At 45.4% G+C, this 23,843-nt stretch overlaps 1 protein-coding gene across 1 annotated transcript in view; it reads left to right on the top strand.

Moving 5' to 3' along the window:
- Positions 1-23,427, top strand: part of LOC135900433 (uncharacterized) — a 33,683-nt gene extending 10,256 nt beyond the window's left edge. Inside the window, exons 3-7 of the mRNA XM_065429935.2 lie at positions 698-802; positions 5,705-5,877; positions 9,161-9,259; positions 14,438-14,533; positions 21,062-23,427. Of these exons, the coding sequence (XP_065286007.2) occupies positions 698-802; positions 5,705-5,877; positions 9,161-9,259; positions 14,438-14,533; positions 21,062-21,226 (638 nt within the window). The 3' untranslated portion in view covers positions 21,227-23,427. The remainder of the gene's footprint in view (positions 1-697; positions 803-5,704; positions 5,878-9,160; positions 9,260-14,437; positions 14,534-21,061) is intronic.
- Positions 23,428-23,843: the final 416 nt, after the last annotated feature.

The raw sequence follows: 23,843 nt of genomic DNA, 5'->3' as shown, positions 1-23,843 counted from the left end.
TCAAAATGGCAACACGAATAGGACCATTATTTAAACAACAAGCTACATCTTATTAAGCCTATAATTGGCGAGTGGAAGTCATGCAGTAGTCACCAGCAATGGTTCTATGAGGTGATCTTGTGTCGACTTCGGATTGGACACACACGTCTGATGCGCAGTTTTCTCCATCGAAGAGAAAACCTTCCAAATTGCGAAAAATGCCATGAACCTCTTACAGTCATACACATCCTAATGACATGTCCACATGTCGACGCACAGAGATGGCAGCTTTTACACAACCCCCTGGTACCATTTGCTAACCTGTTCGACTTTTTAGAGAAAACTGGTTATTTGCACCAACTATAATGTAATGCAGGTTTACCTGCTCTAACATTTTTTTCTTTTGTCTTGTGACTGGCGCAGCATGACCTTAGTTGCTTTTGTGTAACCCAAGTTAACCAGCCAACCAACCAAAGATTTCACAAATTTTCCAGGGGTTCCTTAGAGTATCCTGGGGCCCTTCTCCGTGCCTTCTTACTTATGAGTAAAAAGAAAAGTTTGAAACAGTGACATACTTTAATCACACTGTCAAGTACAATGCTGCTCTAGTCCTTGAAGACGCTCTTCCAGAGAGTTGGACTCCTTGAAAAGAACCGTGATTTTTTTTTTCCCCCACAAGGACTGCTGTAAACCATGCTGTGCTATTTTGTGCTTGCAGCAGAAGCAGAGACCCAAGTTTTGCTGAACCTGAGCCGGGTGCAACAGTACGACGCATTCGTGGCCTTCCGTTCAGGCACCCGAGAGATCCACCTACCATATGCAGGTACGGTCGTTTTGGAACTTGGAAGGGCTTTCACATACTGGAGTGGACAAAAAGATACAATATTCAGAATTTCTAGCCTTCTGTGCTAAACTGCTCGGAATTGCTAACTGGCATGGTAGCTTATCGGGTTTGGTGTCACGCTGCTGAGCACCAGGTCATTGGCTTGATTCGAGTCGCGGCGGAGGCCACGTTTTGATAGGGGCTAAAATGCTCATTCACTTACATTTCGACATGCATTAAAGAAACCCAAGAGATCAAAATTCATTCAAAGTGTTTCATTACAGTGTGTCTGATATCAGATTGTAGTTTTGGCACATGAAAACCCTAAATTTAATTTCTATAGTAGATGCTGTGTTATGCGAGACCATTGGCCTCAGTCATTAGCCCCCTTGAACGCAAGATTCACACCAAGTAGTGCAGCCATCATATAAGGTCAACTCTCGTTACAACAGACCCTGATAATCCAGCAAAAAATGTCCATTTTACCCTAAGTACATGATGTCCAAAACTGGAGGCCACCACCAAAACACCAAAAGATCATTGAACAGTTGCATGTTTCGACTACTGTCAGAACACCGCAAAACATCGTCAGATAGAAAAAAAAAAGGGAACCATTCACGAAGACATTCATGTGTACTTTCCACACATTTGACAGAAAAAGTTGCGTGCAGTGCACTGAGGAGCGCAGTTGGAGATCGTTATTTGAAGCATGCATTCAATTTCACTGCGCGTGAGTGGCCTAGGCCACGTCGACTTGAGCCGCCGCGCTAAGTCAGTGAGGCCTGGGCCAATCGTGCGTGGAAAAACTGAATGCGCATACTCATAACTCTAATTCTAGCACAACTCTAACATACTCATATCAACGCACCTCTTGCAATAATAAATTATTCTAAATTGCCAGTGGAATACACCGGGACATAGGGTTGGAGCACCAGAATGCCTCACTCCCAAAACTTTGCAGACTTGCAGACTTGCATGAATGTCACATCATGCCTCGCCTTGAAACAATCTAGCCATCCATCTCTCAAAGTGACACCATCATGTCCGAGGACTGCGGCTAGTTGTTCCACTCGCTTCCTCAACAGTAGTCCGTTCACTGGAATATCGTGAGCTTGGGCACCGCGTAGCTAGGTCAAAAGTGCGGGCTCAACATTCGGGTGTGTTGCCTCACGGAGCTTGAACCGCTTAGAATTAATTTCCCCGGACACTTGCTTGCCGGCGATTCCTTTGTTGTTCATAACTGAACTAGTGGTCTGCTTCGATAGTCCAATTCTTTTTGCAATGTCCGCCTGCTTTTCATCACACGCAACTGCATCCACTATAATAATCTTGTTGCTCAGAGAAATTTGCTTCCTTTTTTTTTTGAGGTCATTATCTCTGCACTTGTGGTCTAGCACAACTGACTGGCATGGGAACATAATGTGTGGGATCAACACCTCAGACTGGCTTGGCTAGAGGCTAGCTTGGCCAGAGGTCGCCAATGTTGCCAGCCGCAGTTTAAACTTGCCATGGCTTAAGCACACAGACACTGAAGTGGTGAAGTCTGTTGTCAGCCCGTGTAGACACGGCAAAAGTACATTTTAGACGCCCAGTTTTGACGAAAATTGCTGCTAATCTCGTCTGCTGTAGCCAGTAGTCCGTTGTAGTGCGGTCTGTTAAAAGCGAACTTCATTGCATAAATAATATAGGTAGAGCAAACTAAGCTTAAAATATGGTCCGTTATATCTGAAAGTCTGCTGTATACAGGTTCGTTGTAACAAATGTAGACTCTACACACACATCAGAATCGTGCACATTAGAATCGAATACGACCCTAAATCTGCGTTACCATAGTGCCATCGACATTTCAAAATGGCCGCCCCGTATGTGCTTCAAGTCTAGCTGTCGTAGCTTCCTCCATGTGCTGCAGTACGTGTGCTTAGGCAATGCTTCCTTTGGCTTAGGTTACTGCACGATCCGCCTTCCAGTTTTCTGCGTTTGCTCTATCAGCACAGAAGTGCCAACTGCTAAGACATGCCGAGTTCATCACGATGCCGCAAATAAAAGGAAAGTGATCACGTGTGCGGAGATGGACAGAAATCGGGCTGCATCACGGGCGTTTGGAGTTCCTGAAACTTGCGTGCGGGACTGGCGCAAACAGGAGAAGCGTTCTACACTGGCCGCTGCTACGTACGACGCGGCTGTGTAGCCGCTGTCTTGAAAGCGATCTGTGACGGAGACAAGAGTTTACGTATCTAGGCACACTGCGCTGTTTTCTTGTTGCTTAGTTGGCGTTGAAGCAAGAGGCCGCACAAAGGTCAATTCCCTTGCTCTTGCTACCGCACTTCCTCACTCCAGCGTTTTGATAAAGGTTGGGATTGGGATGGTTTATTACTACAGCATTAGGATGATTTATTACTACAGCAATGCTCCGTAAAAGACAATGCATAACCGAGCTTTATAGTAAAACAAATTCTGTTAGCTTAAAACAAATATGTTCGCACTAGAATTATTTCTTGCTGCTGTTAGTGCTTTATGACTGTCGCAAGCGCTGGAACATTTGCGGCTCACTCCATTGGTTCAACCAGGAGCAGAGACATGAGACTGGGAGGAACAGGGCAGTAGCACAGTGTGAACAGCACCACTTGTTTGGCCACTGAAACATACTGTGTGCTTGAAGAACATGTTTGAGGGTGATGTATGCAGTAGAGTCTCGTTGATACGTTCCCGTTATGTGCGATTTCCTGGTGCCAACAATAGCAATCGAGAACAAAGAAAATGACCCAATAGAGTTATGCTTACTTCTTACCGGTTCCTACATTCCCGGAAGACATGGTCTTTCGGCACCAATGTTCAGTACATCGGCGAACTGTGATATTATGATACGTTTTCCTGCCGCTAGATCTCATGCAAACATGAGATCGTGAACATGAGATCATGCAAACATGAGATGCAAAAGAATGCGCAAGCTGCATGCAATTGAGGACAGTAGCTTCTCACCGTGGCAGCTTCAATGCAATACTTGCCCGCCAATCTCGCGTGAAAGCACCGGTTTGCACCCATGCAGTTTCTCATTCTGATACCAGCAAATCTTGAGTATCTTGCGTGCTGCATTCACAGCTATCGCCGCCAACCATATTGTGATAAGCATCTTCACCTATCTGTTTCACACGAAGTGGTGCCATTGGAAGAGCACTGCATGCTTTTAGTGGGCAATCCCAACCTTGCTGCCATTTGCTACTGCAGGCGGCGAAATGGCAGCACCATGTTTCAGCCTGGCAGCATCCGGTGTCGCCCACCGGCTCGATTTCGTTTTGGTTTCCTGTTGCTGTCTTAAAATACTACGCAATACGAAAACAACAAAATGCGTCTTGGGCTGCTGCTGCACCACGTTTCCCTTTGCGCGGATGGCAAATACAGTTGAGTCTGTCAAATCATTTGTTGCCGCTGTTCGTACATGTTCCCAGTTAGTGCATTTTTTTCAAAAACGTACGAACGAGGTTCTAGTGGTTGTGAAAAAACTGCAAGGAAATGACACAGAGGGCAAAAAACAGGAACAAAAAATTCTCAACTAGCAACCATAGCTTTATTACACGTCCACTTCTTATGTACATAACAAAATGCAGGCGCAACCAGAAAAGCAAGTGTAAACTACGTTTGCAAGGTTGTGTCTGCCAAATATCAAGGTCTAAGACACAGAAGCTCTTTCTAATGCAACTGTAGTGGTGTTTCACTTAAACACTTGTCTCCTCATTGCAGAATCATGTGGGCTTCCCACATCTCTCATTCCTTTGGTTCCCTGTACATTCATGAGGTATGGTAAAAATGGGTGTCTGTGTGGGCATGCTTGCTTATTTACTAAATATTATGCATTGAAGTCTTGGCCATTACAAAGACTGCAGTTGCTTACTGAAGTCCGAGCTTTGCTATGTCTTAACAATGTACCGGGAACAAAACAAACGAGAGATATGGGAAGCCCACATGATTTTGCAAAGAGTAGACTAGTGCGTAACTATGCCATAACTACAGCTGCATTTGAAAGAGCATTTTGCACCTCGATATTGTTGGTAGACAATCTCTGAAACATAGTTTACCCTTGCCTTTTCTGGTTGTGTCTGCACTTTGTTACATACATTAGGGGTGTACGTACAATTAAGCAATGGCTGTTTGTTTAGCACTTTGTAGTGTCTGTTTCTTGCCCTCTGTGTGTCCCGTCTTCTCCCCCCCTTTTTTTTTACAATAAGCGATGTACCGACTAGCTCAAGTAAACACAATCTTGAGGCTGACAGAAGATTTGAACACCACCGACGTTGCAGCTTTCCTAATGCAATTTCGGCAGCGCCCAATTGGGTACCTGTCCACCCCTGTGTGACACCGCTCATTAGAAGGCTCCATTCATGCGTCTTGGGGGTCTGCTCAAGTATCTCCCTAATGTTGGAGGAAATAAACTAGGCATGAGATGTAACCTGGGTCGTTAGAGCTATAGACAGTTGTATTGCGTGGCGATAAAGGTCTTAATGAACAAAAGTGGTGTAAAGTAAATTTAGGCAAATGCCACACTGCAGTAGATGTAATATAACTTGATTAGACCAAGCAGGCTGAGTGACTACATTTGTTGCTGCCTTGTTTCAAAAGGATGCACCATCTGGGATAGTACTTGTTGCTAGCATTTCTTATTTTTATATATTAATGAGGGGAGACTCAAAAGACGAGTCACAAATGCGTCTTGAAAGATCCTTAGCCCCCGTCAACATGTTGACATGACAGCAAGTCTCGAGTTAATAAGGTTGTACATTGTGGCTAATCTCTACAGCAAGCAAGAAACATTTTGCGGGTTGTTATTTACGTGCCAAGAAAGAAAGAGCAGATTACCTACTGTGATAACAGAACATGCCTCACAGAGACTGTGTACATTTTTTTCAGGTGTACAGCCTGGGAGGCTCAGTCGCAAGCCAGCCAACCTGGAAGCAATGACGGCATTCGCCAGGGAAGTTGCTTGGGCCGTCAAGCCACGGTTTATCTACGGACAGGCACGGCATCTGCTTCTAAGGCCACTCAATGGAACGGCTCTAGACTTCATGGCCGGACTACGCAAGGTGACAATTCTTTATCTGCACCCAAGTTGTAAATTCATTACTCGCACGCACACTCACATTTTGTCACATTGTAGTGGTGGTGTGGAAGCAGGCAGTGCCAAAAAATCTGATGCACGAATCTGACTCTTTATTGTGCGAACTTGTACCCAAAAAATACCAGTCACACTCAAAGCACATGCTGGTCATCAAAATCTGATCTACGTGTCAAGTGCTTTGGCTATTTTACGTTACTCATCATACACTCCAGCATAATCACTAGTGCTTGCATACGTTCCAGAATGTACACCACTATTCACATCACAATGCGATCTGATTAGACAAAATTTTTTCTAAATACAATCAGCGACAACATTCATCAGTGATGTGATAGCTACTCCAATTGCTCCAAAAGGCAAAGCGGGCTATGTTTTCACTAATGTGCTCCAAAAGCAGCTCCAAAAGGTGGTGCCTGCTACTTAAAGGGACACTAAAGGTTAATATTAAGTCAATGTGGACTGTTGAAATACCATCCCAGCAATGTCCAAACACTTGTTTCGTGCGAAGAGGAGACTTATTTTAAGAGAAAATGCATTCCGAAGCGTCTGTGTACCTCCAGCGCAGTTCAAATTGCCTGACCTCCGACTGAGGAGTGGTGACGTATTGGTCTCATAGTGACGTTGTGCCGTCGGTGAGTACAACGGCGCCCGCAGACGGCGCTACGGCTTTTCTGCACAAAACGCAAACGCGCGGCCAGAAACAGAGCCAAGACAGAGCCGACAGCAACGCAAAAGTGGAACTATGGTGGCTAGTGGAAGGGAAAGCGCACGACAAGCTGGTTCTTTATTTTATGATGCCAACTTTGACGCTTGTTGCAATGGGCGACCCTGACAACAACACATGCTGGGCTCAATTGACTTCAGCGATTTAAGCACTGATGAACGTGACCTGCTGCTGAGGGCTTGCGCTGCCGGCATCGTTGAGTACTACAGTGACGGCAACTGTATGTCATGGCTGTACATATTCGCACATTTGTAGCTTTTCCTTCGGGAAAACCTATTGCTGCACACGACCTGCAGTTGTTCTTGCGCTTCGGAAAATGCAGGCAAGACCGACGGAACAGCTCTACGCGAAAGCATTGCTTTGAGACGGACTCCACACGACTTCAGTTAGTCGGCGTCGAACTCGTAATCCTTTGGACGAAAGTGCAGCGAGCACACTATGCGATTTTTCAGCTCTTTGCCAACACGCGTTGGCAGAGGTACGGCACTCAACTACTTCGAACGGAGAGGTTCACTCGTTGAGACACAGTGATAAGTAACGTTGGATTCGCCACTGCAGCTGCCCTTGGCCAAGTTCCGTGGACCGTTCGCGCATCCCACGACATCACATGGACGGGGCATTCTCGTTGCTTGTTCCAAATGCAAGTTTCGCGAGCCAGCAGAACCAGCGCAGCATGACGCAATGTTTCGCGAGCCAGCAGAACCAGCGCATCATGACGCGATAACGAAACAACTGAAACTCTAAAGTGCGTGGTGCCAAGTTGAGCGAAAACGAAACCTTTCGACCACCCATACTACTCAAGGGTAACATCAAAATGTTGTTTTTTCTTAGAATCAAAAGAAGTAAACAAGTAGCATTTTCTTTCGTCTTATAACCTAATGAAATTATCTTTTTAATACGGGTAGTCGAGTACTAGTGACATAAATTATGATGAAGGGTGCCTTCGTCATCGGGCTAGTACCGGAATGTCGCTGGGGAGTCACAAATCGTGTCATGCATTTACCTGAATTTCTTGGTTACTAAAGCTCTGTTCGCTATTATATTGACGCCTTAGACGTTCTAGAGCATTGCTTTATCACATTAATTTGACTTCATAGTAACCTTTAGTGTCCCTTTAAAAGAAAAAAAGAAGAAATCTTGAGTTCGAGGCACTTTGCTGTCAGATGCAACATCATCCATCAGATGCACTCGACGTGCATGCATATGAAGGAAGGAAAAGGTAGGCACCAGTACAGGGCTGCTACGCATTTAAAATGTGACAGCTCCATTGCTGAAGCTAGAGAGCACGAAATTTTCTTAGCGCTTTATGGAAATGTGTTGTACTGCTACAGTGAAGCCTTTGTGCAACGTAAATTTACCGTGGTTGCGTCAAGTGGGTATGCTATGCTTTAAACTTTACTTAAGTGCAACTCGTTGCATGTTCTACTGAGCTTGAAAGAGCGTAGGTTTGGGCATGTTGGTATTCCATAAATTTTAGGTTTTTAGCGCACAAAAAGGGACGAGAGACAGAGGTACAACGCGGACACAGCGCTGTGTTCGTGTTGTACCTCTGTCTCTCGTCCCTTTTTGTGCGCTAAAAACCTAAAAAAGCTACTGAGCTTGTTCCTTTTCATTGCACTGCTGCCATTTTGCTGTTCGGGACGGCATAGCTTAGTGAGCATTGCACATCTGTAGTGATAGTATAATTACAAAGCACGTGTCTCTCAAAGAGTAGATACTAGAACCCTATAACAGTTCTCCCCCTTTTATCTACTCTTTCTTTTAGGGCTTCATGCCTGTGTATGTTGTATTGCTTTCCTCATGTATATGCATTACCTTCAGCGCAATAAATGCAACAGTTCGTGGCCAACACAGGGTCCGTGTTCTCTTTCCTGTCGTGTTTTTCACGTTGTTGCCTTATGATCGCTGACCAACTAGTTTGTCTTTGTGTACTACTTGTTAATTTGGGCACACTGCTACTCCTCTGCTCGTAATGGCCTGGAGTAGAGGTGGACAATCGGGTTTCTATGCCCAAGGTCACAAACTCGTATCCTAGTCCAGGCCACTATGTTTTCAGGCTTGGCGTAGTGCATAAAACCGGCAAGAAAAGAAAAATCTACGATAGTCTGTGGGGCTGTAGTAGCCCACTCTGTGGGGCTGTAGTAGCCCACGTGCAACAAAATGAGGAAGGTGCACTGAGCTTCATCAAAACACTCCCTCACCAGAACAGGAATTGAATTCCCCGTTCCGTATTTGGATTCCCTGGTGCAGTCTTTGGCCACTGCCTCTTTCATGACTCTTGCAAGGCAGCAGTAACTGGAGATACTGCGAGATGCCTTCGTCCTGCAGTAGACGTGAATAGGCTGGGGATGACGGTGGCTCCCGCACGGTCACTGCTACCGCTTGCGGCTACCCGCGTGCTTTGCACCTGCTGACCGAGGCGTGCCAAGCGCATGCATGGTGTGGCTTTTCTAGCAAAAGCTGACAGGTGGTCAAATCGGGAGTGTGGTGACGGCGTGCTGAAATTCTTTGCTCCTATCTGCAGGTTCCGTTTTCCCTGTCTATCGGCCTCTGGGAAGAGCTTGGCAGTGCCACGAGTACTGATTGCTTCCGGCAGCTGAATCCTGACAGCGTTTTGCTCAAGGTAATTCATATCTTGCTGCACGCCATGAGTTATAAGTCATCAGCACTAGCTGTATTTTCTGCGAACTCTGGTAGTGAGCGCCGTTGTTTCTTGTCCTTGTGCCTGCATTGGCACTAACTCGGTGCGGATAAGAATCCATGACATGTACCATTAATGAAAAGGAAAGTTAGTCATCCAAAACGAAAATGTCAGATGCCCGCGCGCACGAATGCTCAACCTGTGCCCATCTGTAAATGGGCCCGGGCCCGTGCAGTGCTTTAGAACGCACACCAAACAAAACAAGTGGCTGCTGCTGCTATCCAGGCTGCGCCAAATAATGCAAATCGTCTAAATGTATGCATACCTGCCAAGCTTCCCGAATTTACTGGGGGACTGCTAGATTTTGACCATTTCTTCCCGTTGTATAGCTGACAGGAAAATGTCGTGGAAATTGCTGTTGTGTCCTGTTTCTATCATGTCCTGTACTTTGCCTGGCCACATTGGCAAAAAAATCCAACCCAATCCAATCCATTTGAAAGTCCATTGTGCATAGCATTGTTGACAAATTAGCGGGGAAATCTTACGGGCATTATTTATTTAACCTTTATAAGACTGCAGTGCCGCTCTTTACACTAACGGTCTTGTTGGGTTCCCTAGTGGTCCTAGCCTCATTCAACTTGGGAGCAAATGCCACGTTTCACAGCTAGCAACACTAGACTCCTCGGGGTCAGCCACCTTGTTGTGTAGGCCTATTAGAATAGCAGCTTGGGTTTGTTGGTTTTCAATCCTGGTGGTAACAGAGCAAAACATAGAAGGGACCCGAGACTAGAAGACAACACCACAAGCGCTGTGGTGTCCCTTCTACATTTTGCACTGTTTAAACCAGGTAGGCCTTCTGCCAGTCATGGCTTTAAGAAGGAGTGTGAGTGCGAAAAGTAACTTTAAGTATTTTTAAAGCAGTACACAACCCAAGTGATGCTGGGCATTTTGTCGAAACCACAGAGTAATGCATAGTGGAGCTGCAATTCAGCATCGTGACGATTTAGCATCAGTTCTGCTGATCCATGTGTGTCAAGATGCTGGGAAACGTCCTCCCTGCAAAATGTCAAAGATATTGAATTTGTTACAATCAAACATGCTGGGAAGAATTTTTTACGGCAATATCACCAGCAACGAAATGCTTGCAGAAGTGAGTTCCTGATGTTCATGGGGTCATTTGTAAATCTGTAAGTCAATAGTCTGATTGAGTTGTTCTAGTGCAGATTCACCGTCAGTACTTGACAAAATAGTTGTCGTCATCATGGGGGAGTAATCGACGCCCCCCCCCTCCCAGTAAGAAAATCTCCTGGATTTGGTTTCTCTGAACTCGGCAGGTACTATGTGTATGGGACCTACTGTTACATCGAATTACAGGGCGCATCCCCATGCTTTTCTTCCACATCCAGTAGACAATTTTTTGGTCTAAATTGAAGCAGTGAGAGGAGTGCCTCTAGCCTTCGTAGCATTTTCTGCTGTATGGGACTTTCCATATTGCAAAGACCAGTAAGTGGGCTAGCCAAGCCTATGCTAGCTCTGATGAATGTAGAGCCGAGTGACCTGGAAGAAATGAAATGAGCTCACTGCTTGAAATTGGGCTAAGCAGGTGAAGTTCCACAATTCTTGAACTTATCTGACCGTGTCAAGAGTAACCTAGCAGCTGGCATTTAATGAAAAAGCATTGCTTGACTTTGTCAAGAATTATCGCTCAGAAATTCACTGCATCCCTTGTCGAGCCGACAGAAAGTGCGCTGACACATTCCCCTTACCTTTCAATACCATAACATCCACTTTCAACATGTAATTATTTACACCCACAATTTTCCCAGAATTGAGGTTTTGATGAGGATGCGCTCACATTTGCATGTGGTGCAGTCACGAGTCGGTGCATTTGAGTCACCACTTTTTGCATGTGCAAAAGTACACCTATACTAGATGTCAGGTCAGCACTGCAAGTTTTAAAACTGTCCAATCAAAGCGCATGCACCAGTTACATGCACCACGGCCCTAACATCCCTTGGCTGTCATGTTTTAATGTCACATTAGTATAACGAATCTTGCCAGGAAAAAAGTTGGCGTTTGACTGAGCAAATATGGTAACCACACTGTGGCTTAGTTGATGAACATGGTGCTTTGATTTCAAAGCTGCATGGAGCAGCTGTTTTCGTTTCACATGCTGTTTTGTGACTGAGGCGCAGAATCTTGATGGAGACCCTTGGCAACAGCGGCTGCAGTTTCATAGCAGGAATAGAAAAATGTCATGCTTGCTTGCCTAGTGACACCACCTTTTATGAATGCAGTAAAACCTCGTTAAACCGTACCCACTTAAACAGTAGCTTCATTTTAAAGGCAGTAAAGTCAAATCCCCGACTCAGCGGCCATTGAACATAATGCACTTTGTATCCGCATAAACCATACCACATTATTGCATGCGTATCGGATGAGACATATTGTTTCCACTTTTCATTGCGAAATCACGGCGGTATGTCGGCCTGGCAGAACAATGAGCTTCAGAGATCAGAACAGCCTCCAAGTGCAAACTCAGAGGGCACATGGAAGGTTGAAGCCACATCAACATCAGCATCATTTCGGCGCCGTGCCAGAGTCAGAGCATTGTGGCACGTGTTGTTGTTTCATGCAAGATATGACAAAAACTGGGTGCCCAGCATAGAAGAAAAATTGTACATTGTTCGTGCTGTCGAACGTGGCGCGAAAAAGTTGGTGCTGGCACGCAAGAGGGATCTACCGTTGACTGCAGTGTGTGGCATATGGAATGCAAAGGAGAAGTTGGTCGGCATTGTTGCTACGACCATGAAAGTACATTGGCTACGAGGTTCAAATTTTCGATATTCGGCTTATCGCCATTGTTGCCTCTGTTATTGCCGAAGTGTCGCCCAACGACAGTAATAAGGACGACATAGAAAGTGACAGCACAGGCGATTCAGGCCCGACAGTGACAGATGTTGCGCATTATGTCAACCTGATGTGGGTGTTTGCCGAGGAGAGGAGGCTGGCAGAAATGCTGGCTCGTAGCTTGAGCGAGTTTGAGGCCCCCATCTTCGGTGCTAGCCCACTGCGGCATCAAACGAACGTAAAATACTTTTGTCGCGCAAAGTGAATACCGTATTTGCTAGATTCTAACGTGCTCTCAATTGTCACGCACACCCGTTTGCCTTGACCTAAAAAAAATTGGAGGACGCTTAAGCTTCGCCTTCAAGAGTGGAACGCGACAGCGTTCCCGTCGACCCGCCAAGGGGTGTAAGACAGTGGGCTACGGCGCAGCGACTACGCGCCCCGCATCGGACGCGGGGAGCGTCGAGCAGCGCTGCGTTCGGCGCGGCAACGAAATGTGCGCCTGAGCAAGGGACGCACGCCTGAGCCTTAGAAACAGCTCGTTTTTAAGGCAACACTGCATTCACTAGAGACTTTTTGTACCGCTTTGAAGCATCGAACTCGTGGCTCAGTGGTAGAGTCTCCGTCTCACACTCCGGAGACCCTGGTTCGATTCCCACCCAGCCCATCTTGCAAGTTGTTTTTTATTCATGAAGTGCCTGCGGGGATTTATCGCTCACGGCCAACGCCGACGACGCCGACGTTGACGACACCGGCTTTTCTGCGACACGAGCTCCTTAACGCTGTCGCGTTAAAAAGTCCAAGTGCTGCAAGCCTCATTCATTCATACAGAAATACAACTTTCTCTCATTTGGAAAAAACAAAGATTTACTCCCGATGCACTAAAGTTGCGATAAAAAAAAGCAAAGCATCTATTAATATAGCAAATTAGTAGACAGCTGTACGAAAAGTAAAGATAGTAATTTTATTGGCTGTATAAACTTTTAATCATTCGCTTACTACCGAAATTAACAAGTATGGTGTCACGCGTGCACAAGCAAGCATGAACACGTCTCACTGAACGACTGCGGAAACTCTTTATCAAAACACTGGGGCGAGGAAGTGCAGTAGCAGGAGCAAGGGAATTGACCTTTGTGTGGTCTCTCGCTTCAATGCAAACTAAGCGACGAGAACACAGTGCAGTGCGCCTGAATGCGTAGATTCTTGTCTCTGTCGCAGATCACTTTCGAGATGGGGGCCGTGCTGTACGTAGCAGCCGCCAGTGTAGAATGCCCCTCCTGTTTGCGGCAGTCCCGCATGGAAGTTTCAGGCACTCCGAACGCCCGAGATGCGGCCCAGTTTCCGTCCGTCTCCACACACGTGATTGCTTTCCTTTTAATTTTGGCATTGTGATGAACTTGGCATGTCTTTGCAGTTGGCACTTCCGTACTGATAGAGCAAATACAGAAAGCGGGAAGACGGACGGCGCACTAACCTAAGCCAAACGAAGTATTGCCTAAGCGGCCGGTCAGCACCACATGCAGAAAGCTATGACACATAGGTTTGAAGCATGTACAAGGCATCCATTTTGAAATGCCGATGGCGATATGGTAATGCAGATTTAGGGTTGTACTTGATTGTAATGCGCATGCAATTTTTCACCCATTTTATTGGAAATAAAATGCGCATTATATTCGAGTGAATACAGTAAATACTGCATGTTTTCTGCCCTTTCATCACATTCTCTCGTAATTCCGTTTTTGACAGGTAAGTGGGCGATCTCGCGCTGTTTCAGTTAAGCAGTACTATTGTTTAGTACATACTTTCTTGGAGCTCTGGCCAACTACGATTTAACGAGGTTTCACTGTAACTCTGGAAAAAAGTATATACTATATGTATTTATAAGTGCCATGCTACACATGAATGTGTTTAGAGCAGACGCAAAATGAGTGATAATGAAGCAGTTTTATCCGTACCATAGCTGACAGCAAGAGTTAGAGCCCTTGTTGATGCCACTGAAGCGGGCTCTCGTTGGTCACACACAAGGCCATTATAACAACAGTCATGTGCTTCGACATGAACTTGTTGTGAGTTAGCCCTATCTGTGGTGCTGCTTGTTCACACGTCCATGTCTGCAATTTGTTTTATGTATCTTTTTTTTTTCTAAATTCGTCGAGGCCTGACCATTTGGTATTTAGATATGCCAGAATCTTCTTTGCAGCACCTATTACGTGAAGGAAACCTGCAGACCATCGAATTGTGATGGGCCAAAGAAAAAAATTAATTTTTTTGTATGTGCGAGACAGTTTGTCCTTTGCTTTATTTTTGCAGAAAACTCTGGAAGAGCTGCACCCCTTATACCAGGCTCTGTTCCTGCACCTGATACGGTGGAAGGAGCAGCAGTCGCGCTTCGCCTTCAGCATCGAGGTACGTCCACTGTGCATATCGTCTGAACAAGAGTACAGTGGGACAGAAAAGCCGAGCGCTGAAAGGGGCCACGACTTGGTCGTCTAACAATTCTCGGTTTATAATTTGCGACTGAGTGCAGAGGGGTGGTTACACACGGGAACGAGAAAACACGATGAACTCGAGCTTTCAACACACATTTTAAACCAAAATTTCAGCTTGAAAAATCACTCTCTGTAAGCCACGAACAGTGACAGCCACATTGGCATCAAGAAGTGTGGGGTCACCATTGCAGCCATGGCAGTGACAGATAAAAAGCGTCGGCACGTCACGTAGTGTTATCGAGTGCGCGCGTTTTTGCCTGCAACTGTCCATTGTGCAGGGTGGGCTCCGGTCAGCAGTGGCAGACTGTGCCATTGATTCCCGATAGGCTGCTCACGTTATCATTGAGGCACATTTCTTGGTGAAACGCCACGCGCCTCCAACCATGGCAAACTGATGCAACACGAAGTGCCTGACCTGGACCACATGCATTTGCCGATTGGCAGGTTGCATTGCATCTTCGATCACATGATGCCGAGAAGAGCAAGCGCCAGCACTGAAATGGCAGGGTAGTTGGAGTCTATAGCGATGACAGAGGGTGCCCCGCCAATGCTGCTGCGCAAGAGGCATGTTTTAGTTCATTGCAGAGAGCACCTTTGAAAGCTCTTTGCAAAGCTTGTAGAACTTCGGTCATAGGACTTCATTTACAACGCGTGCGCAGAGTAACCACTAGCACGAACTAAGAGGACGCTTTAGCTCGGGTGCTGCTATATAAATACATACACGTAAAAGGAGAATTTGTTGTAGAATACATACTGCATATGTTTTGAACTCCCGTTTGCCACCACATTGAATATAATCAAACACTGTGTCGCACTCCTGCAAGTGTGCTTCTCTGAATAGATAAAGTAATAGCAATCACTTCTCCCGTTGTTGAAACTATTTAATGCCGACAAATTTGAAGCAGCAATATTTTGGCAGCTTTTGTCAAACAAGACATTGAATCTAGCAGGCTGTACATGTTATGGAGAAATAGACACGATGAGATGTGTCTCAGATTTGATCGACTGTGCAAACTGTGGCTGTTTGTTATTGGCTAGAGCAGATCGCCACTCTGCTTCAAGAACCTGAACAGCCACCTGGTCCAATACGCGTTCCACAAGAAAGCGGGGACGACACGATCTTGTCGCTGAGCACCTCCGGGCGTGAAATGCTGAACTTAAGATAAGCTGCGCTGGTGGCTTTGGCTTTGCAGACCAGGGCCTTCTGTAAACGGCATTTTAGGTTTCTGTGGGTGGCCGAAATGACTTTGACTGCAACGACCACTTGGATGGATTCTTACATTACAGTTTGGATTTAGCAATACCACGCACACCACAACTGCACTTCGCAGAAAGACCATCACGGTCATGGGGGGCAAGACTTGTGTACTCTGTGCAATTCAGTCTATGACGAGCACATTTCCTTTGTTCTCACTAGGTTTACACGTGATGGAATTGGATATTCTGCAACCTGAAAGCAACTTTCGAATCTAGGAGCGTCTGTGTAGTGTCGGCAGTCACCGATCGACACAGTGGCTGGAAGGGAAGGGCCGAGAATGGAACGTTGGATATCCAAGTGGCACACGAGGGGAGATGGGCGAATTTGGGGCAGACAAGTGAGGATCGTTGGTTCTAACAGGAAGTCAGATCCGATACCAAAAGTTGACAGAACAGTGTGCACGGATTATTCGTTGCAGGCATGACAATCAGCTGTTTAAGCAGGCTACGCGCTGCCTGGCATGTTCATGCGCACGGGCGCTAATGGCAGCGCAGCGGATATTTTTTATTTTATTTTTTTCATACCTACTGCTAACCTTGACATGGAGGCTGTTGCAGAACATGGGAAAATGTGTTGCATCAAAATATGAATGACAAACTTTCATACACTTGTTAATACTGCAGCTAACAACAAAATGTAGTTGAGCAGTATAGTAAGATAGTGTGACCTTCCATAGCTAGCCTTTAAAGAATAATGAACAACAATACGGCAGCAGAAGATGAACAACAAAAAGTACATAAAAACTAGGGGTGTGCGAGCGTTCAAGAATCTTGAATAATATCAAATATTATATTCTTAATATTTGTATCCAATTCAAAAACTACGTATTCAAAAATGTTGTATATTGGATTGGATACGAATATTCTAAACTAATCGAATATATTGCTGGCTGTGCGGGAGCAAAGATTATTCTTAGTGTTTATTTCTATCTAAGCTAAAAAAAGTGTATTTGATTTTGTGCTGAATTTTGCGATAATTTTATGCTGCTGGCGAAATTTAGCCTGTAAAACATGCTTAACCACTGAACAACTAAGCTATGCAGGAAAGCCAGCCTCTCAGTAGCAAGGGCCATGGGTTTGCGACTAGCGAGGGTGCACAGTTTTGCAGATTCCAACCCCAATCCTCAGCTTATTGTTTGACAGCAGAGTAATGACTGGCACAGGATGAAATGCCTCTGAGTTTACGGCACATTGATGTAGTATAATAAGGCGCAGGTTGGCGAGAACAGACATCTAGCAGAAATGATGAAATTTCGAAACGCTAACATTAGCCAAATACACAATCTTTTAGTATAACGGCTTACTAGTTAAATATTTTCTTGCTAATGACAGTGTAATTGCAATGTTCCAACATGTTAAAGTAAACTAACTTGCTAATAAATGTATGTGCATCTCATTATTCGATATTTGATTCAATATTCGATGCTACGTATTCATAATCAATTCGTATTCAAACATTTTGATATTCGCTCACCTCTAATAAAAACCAATTTACGAGAAAATGCGGTATCTGTATGTAATCTTTACAGTTGCGATACATACTAGTGGACATATTTTTCAAGCATAGGAGGAAAATTGTTAGGTGTGCAAATTATGTCTCTGGGAAATTATTTCCAATCCCTGATTGTCTGTGGAAAGGATGAGTACCTAAACGTGCCATTGTGGAACCTATATTTCCCTAAATATTTTGAATATTTAGTTCTAGTCTTTCGCCGTTCAGAGAAAGATACAAACGTACCACTGTTTAGTTTGCAGCCCCCATTAAGGAGGTGAAATAGAAACTTCAGGCTTAATAATTTAGCATGCTCGTAAATTGCAATCCGAACAGGCCGGTTTGCTTCCACACTGCTTTTATTTATTCCTTATTCTGAATAAAAACACGAAAAAAGCACTTAGAGGGGCACCATGGTTTCATGTCTGGGCAATGCGGGATTTTAAGGTTAGCGTTGCGATCAGTAGACTACTCCGCAGTGCGAGCGACCTGATTGTGACATTCATGTGTAAAACATAAGTGTAAAACTTGTGCGTTTGATGTAGCCTTGAGGAAGCAAATCAGTAAATTCTCTCATTTCACAATCTTGAGGATACTGTCCAACACACCTGCACATAAGCATATTTTATATTAATTTCTAATTATCTGTATATTCAACTATCTTGTGATCGACATTTAGTTTGATATAGTTTCTGGGTTTGGCGAAAGACGGCTTACGATGCCCTCTTGAAGTTCCCGTACCAGCTGGCCATGATATCATCAATTTTGGTGGTGTCTGCAAGGGCCTGGTTACTCGTTTATCGGTAAACATGGATTACATTGCATTGTAATTACGCCAAAATTAATTAACTTAGCAAGTCTCGAGAACCTTTACTCTGCCACAATGGCCCAAATGTGAGAGCAGACTTTGAAATCCATGATGTCAAACTGATGTACCCATGTTGAGATTTCGGGACTGGAGTAAAAAAAAATATGTTTGGCCTTTATTTTCACTTCTAATAGTAGACCTCTTGATGTGAAATTAACAAAGCTGTAGTTCTTAAGGAAGACTTCTTTGCGAGTATAAATTTATTTAATGTTTCACTTAAAAGTGACTCTGCTAACATGACATGCATAAGTGCATAGGTCGGCACACTCACTGACGAGCACACTGATTCGTGTTCTCACTACACTCATATCACACCCGAGAGATAGGTAGTAAGGAATGAAGTATGTGAGAACATGAGTGGGAGCAGGAGGGAGTGCTGGTTTTAACCCGAGAACAGTGGAACCCCTTTGATATGTTCCTCACTGTTGTGTTTTCCTGGCTGCTGTGTCGTGTTTTCGTAGTCCCCACCTAAATCCCATTAGCTTCTATGTGTTACGTTCCTGTTTGATACAGCGCCATTCTGTTATGTTCCCACATCTTATGTTGCATATGAAAGTAGCCGCCACATAAGTATAATGGTGCAGGGAGGAATTGGCTCTTGCGTGTTGCAACAAGCGACTTATTCGTTGTAACAAGCGACCGAAGTTTGCAATGAACGAACAAAGTTGCACAAGCCAGGCACTGCACGGACATTGGGAGAAAGCATGCACATAGCAGTTGGCGAAGCATCGAAAAAAGTGCGTATCAATTAAAACCCACCGGGAGTTATGCACGCCGGGCCGATTCTGCCATTTACAGTACTACATTTACTCTGGTGCCTGCAAGGGTCTTATTTGCATTTCACAATTGCCGATCTTCTTTTGTCAGCTTCGGCGCAGTAGAACTGTGTGATGTGGTGAAGCGTACTCGAAACATGGTGGTGAGTGCCGCTCCCGTAAAACAGTGTATGTGTCCCCACGCACGCATTCGCTGTTCCTGGTCACATTGCTAGTGTTGAGACATCTAATTACTGCATTGGCGGCCGCTCGGACTGTTTCTAATGTTGTGCTGTGGCAGTTGCACCCTTCCTCGCATTTACATTTTCCTGGCTGGTACATTTTTCTCCGCAGTCCCTTTAAAAACGTGTCAACGGGGTTCTACTGTACTAACAAAATTCAGTGGCTGTAGTTATGAGTGGACGTCAATACGAACGTATAACGACTGTCCACAAGTGTAATTGGACGTGTCCTGACTGTGCGTGTATATATAGCCCCCAAAAAACACTGGTGAGTGACTATGAGGGAGTAAATGCTTAATACGCCAACCTATACAACAATGTCATCAGCCAGGCTTCTGTGGTGCTCTCATAGACTGTGGCTTTGGCAAGGCTCTTCCCAAAAACTGCTTGTGCCAGTAGTCAATAGCTATGCTGTATTGAAATGAGGAGGCACGTTAGCTAGTGGATGGTCATACTGAACGCCTGGTACCGCATCAGAATTACATGAATTACGCACCACTGTAGAGGTCAGTCTGCCAGCTGCTACTGCGTCTATGAAGGACCTTGTGGAGATTGCCGGGTAAGCACTGCTGTATTTGTTGCTGGGAGAAGACTAACAGTGATGGCCGGAGCAATGGCTCCTGCGGTGAGGCCAGATGACGACATGACAAAAATGGGGCGTACCATCAATCTCTTCTCTATCGTTGGAGTCCAGCCGCATTCGACCTCACGGTTCCTTGGAAGCTGTTAGTCTTTCTCGCGTGCACATGTTTTTGGCTTGTTTGGTGTTTGTCAGCTGTGCTACTTTTGCTGAGAAAGCAAGTGGTGCACAACATAAATCGGAACTACCCAACGATTGAAGACGGTGTGGGTGAGCATTGGTTATTTGTCACTCTGTCTGAAGGGTGCTGAGCAGAGTTATTAAATCAAGGCAAATGCTTTTCAGCGAGATGCAGACTTAAAATGATCACCAGCAGACAAGCAAGGATGGTCTCTGGTCTCATTCACACTGGCGATTTGAAGAGGTCACGCAACCAAGTTGGTCGCAAAGCGACTGTCTCAAATAGTCGCAACTGATTGGCTTGATCGAAAAGCGACTGTTTTGGGTTAGTCATCCACTGCTTGATTTTGTTTAGTTGCGTGACTGCAGTCGCAAACCTACTGAAGCAATTATCAGTGCAGGAATAGGACGTCTGCTCATTCTACATGATGGTGGTGGTGCGACCAGACTTGAAAGACATCAATCACGGCACGTTTTGCTGTGGCGATGAGCTGAGTGCACTTGGGAGTGTAAGCATCGGTCGCCCCTCGTCACCAACTGTCATCGGTCGTGGCGTAGTGCGACCCCTGCCATTCGTCTGCATGAATGTGCCCTTAGTTTGGAGCCAATGTTACGACAGCAGTACTGATCTTCACTTGTCTTTTTCCCTGGTGAAGTCATTGCAATTGCCGCCTTGACAAAAAGTGGGGGCGCTGGATGGCTCCAGCCTGATGCTGTCCTGTTTGCCCACTGATTTATGCAAAAAGTTAGGGTTAGAGTGACCAGAAGAGATTCTAATAGATATAGCACAAAAGAAATGGTGTAGGTGATTTAAAAACATAGTGTCAATTTGACTATGTTGATTGCATTGAGCACAGTGGACAAATGTGCTATTATTGATTGCGACACAAAACAAACTACCATGTCGAGTAGGCTCAAGAAAACACAGGCACTGCCTATCAGCTGAAAACTGATCAATGCCATCTAGCTCAGCTTGCCATAGTTTTGAGAAATTAATGTTGACTGTTCAGCAAAGAAAGATGTTGTGGCTTACACACTACACTTCGTGTTTCCTCTGTGACCTCCTCGTAGAATGACGGGCCGTCCCTGCTGGTCTGCGTTGTGATGCTCTCCCTAGTCGTGCTGGTAATGCTCCTCTTCACCTGCCAGCGCCACCTGCCCGACTCGATGCGCTTCTACCCGAGGCGCCGTGTTGTCAACCTCAAGATGTTGAGCTCATCGCTCCACGGCAGCTGATGGCAGCGGTCGCTGCTGTTCCACTGAGCTGTGCTGAAGGAGCCCCACCATGTTTCCCCGAACCACGTGTTGCCTGTTGTGTTTACATTGAATTATTTTGCCGTTACTGTGTGTGTGTTTGCACGAACATGACACTGTGGTAGGCTTCTGGCTACTTGGAAGCTGGAAAAAAAGAAAGAAAGAAATAAGCCTAGTTTAGTGCAGGTGTTTTCAAAGCACCAAACAATGATGCTAGCCTATGGGGCCATGCGCATTTGTCTGCACGCCCATCGTGCTGTCTAGGTGCCATCACCTGCATTATGCAGGTCCCTGTCCCTTTAGTAGACAAAACTTGTGGTGGCCGTGTTACTCCAACAGAGCATGAAGACAGCGGGCGACCACATACAGATTTCCCCAGAGAAGGACAAAGGTGCTCCCGAGAGGGGGAGCGAAAGTATTTTGCTGCCGAGCCAGGAAACACACTTTTTCCCTGTTGAACAGGCCATAAATGGATGTCACAGTTAAAAAAAAGAAACAAGCAAAAACAGCATGTTAGCATGAATTAGCTATGCATAAAGCAAGTGTAGCATTGTGCCCAGAACGGGGTCTTTTAGCATAGCACAGTGGGCAGTCCGTCGCTACAACGCTTTGCAGCATATTACCACCTACATACGTGCCACGCACAGCGCAGGCGTGCTTTGCAGTGATGAGTCACCTTTTGTGCTATGCAAAAGGCCTTAACGGCATAGTGAAGCATCGCACAATGTGTAGGCCATATAGCAAGTGCGCGCCATGGCAGCTGCGTTTGTACAGTGAGGCCATGCACTTGTGTATTGCAGCATTGGATTGGGTACCTAAAGCCTCGTGACAGGATTGCCGAGTTTACTTGAGTTCTTTTGTACCGTCAACCTCATCTCACGACGTTGCGTGTACTCGTGCTATTCACAGATCCACGCTTCCTGCGACCAGGGAGCCAGCTTTCCCACAAATGCTTCAATGCGTAGTGGCCGTACTCGCCGCATCTTGAAGTACAGGATCCAGGGAATGAAGTGTGTTATATTTGGAGCGTGATTCCAAACATAATAGGAGGCACCTCATCATATTCGTGCAAATACATAGTGTCAATGGGGGTTTTAAGGGCTCATTTGTCGAGGTGCCCATGGTGTCTATTGGTTTATTTTAATGCTAGGTGCATTTAGGATGGCAGCATTAACAATAGCTGTTCTGGTTTCAGCATGCTTGCACCTTGGCAGACTGTGCTTGACTGTGGTGGCTTGTTCGAGCAGAGCACAGATTTGCCTTCTGGACCGACTAGGTTGTGCTTCTGAACAAAGCTAGCTGGTCGAGCATATTATGTGTGACGCCCTTAGTATATGTGGACAAGTGTTGTTAATCGTGTATTATTAAGCACATTGTACATCTTGTTGAGCTCGGCAGGACACTTGCTGCGCATCTCTACAGTTGCAGGTTGCGTTGAATTGGTAATGCTAATAGTGAATCGACAGTTGAGGCTGTGCTGTGCAAACATGTCTTGTGGTATCCCACTGATACACATGTATTTTAGACTCTGCAGTGTCGCACCTAGTGGGTAGCATTACGACACAGAACCCTGTTCCTAGTTTGTGTGCCTTGTACGTTTGTGAGCAACGTTTGCGGTAGGGAGAATGTGTGTGCTAGGTGTGCGCCTCTTGTGCCTACAGCTGTCCACGTCTGACTGGTTCGTCTGACTGACTTAATGACATATCCCGACATGGTGTTGTGACACGGTATGTGCATTTTCTTTTTTGGACCCACGCTTCTTTTAATGGGCGACAAAGCATTTTACATTGTACTGTGTGTATTGTAACTAAGGGCGTGCAAATACCGAATACTAGTAGATTTCTAATTGAATATTGAACTGAATGAATAAATAAAAAAAGGAATATCGAATATCAGAAATTTTTTCACAAAGTGTAATGCTTAATGTTTTGGGAAAGAAACTATGGCAGTGCACGTGCTTGGGAGGCTCTTAGCATTGCGTAACAAGAATGTAATAAGATATCGCTAACTTCGGTTCATAGAAATCAAGATATACAGTGCAGTCTTCTCTTATCTAAAGGGAACACCAAATTAGTATTCCAGCACTGTTTATAGCTTAGTCCTAGTGAATAAAAGTCCGGAAAATATTTTTTTATGTGTGGAATGCCTGTTAAATAAATTCAAGTGCTTTATTAACGCGATAGCGTTAAGGAGCTCGTGTCGCAGAAAAGCCGGTGTCGGCGGCGTTGGCCGTGAGCGAAAAATCTCGGAAGGCAATTTATAAATAAAAACAACTTGCAATATGGGCTAGGTGGGAATCGAACCAGGGTCTCTGGAATGTGAGACAGAGACGCTACCACTCATCCGTGAGTTCGATGCTTCAAAGCGGGACAAAAGCTCAAAAGAGATTCTGAGATCTCCAGGGTCACGGTGAGTTAACACTCAGGTGAACGACCGAGACGAAGCTCACACAGACAGAGGCGGGCCTGGCCAACACGGCGCTGTTCTGCAAATTACGGCATTCAGGCGCAGTGTGTGTGATCGCCGTGCCGGGCTGACCTCAGAGAGAGCTCGCAGTGACAAATTCTGCCACCTCGTCAGCCAGGTGAGCATGTTTGCA

The sequence above is a fragment of the Dermacentor albipictus genome, chromosome 7, assembly GCF_038994185.2.
Source record: "Dermacentor albipictus isolate Rhodes 1998 colony chromosome 7, USDA_Dalb.pri_finalv2, whole genome shotgun sequence".
Taxonomy (NCBI): domain Eukaryota; kingdom Metazoa; phylum Arthropoda; class Arachnida; order Ixodida; family Ixodidae; genus Dermacentor; species Dermacentor albipictus.
This window is presented reverse-complemented; position numbering and strand designations above follow the sequence as displayed.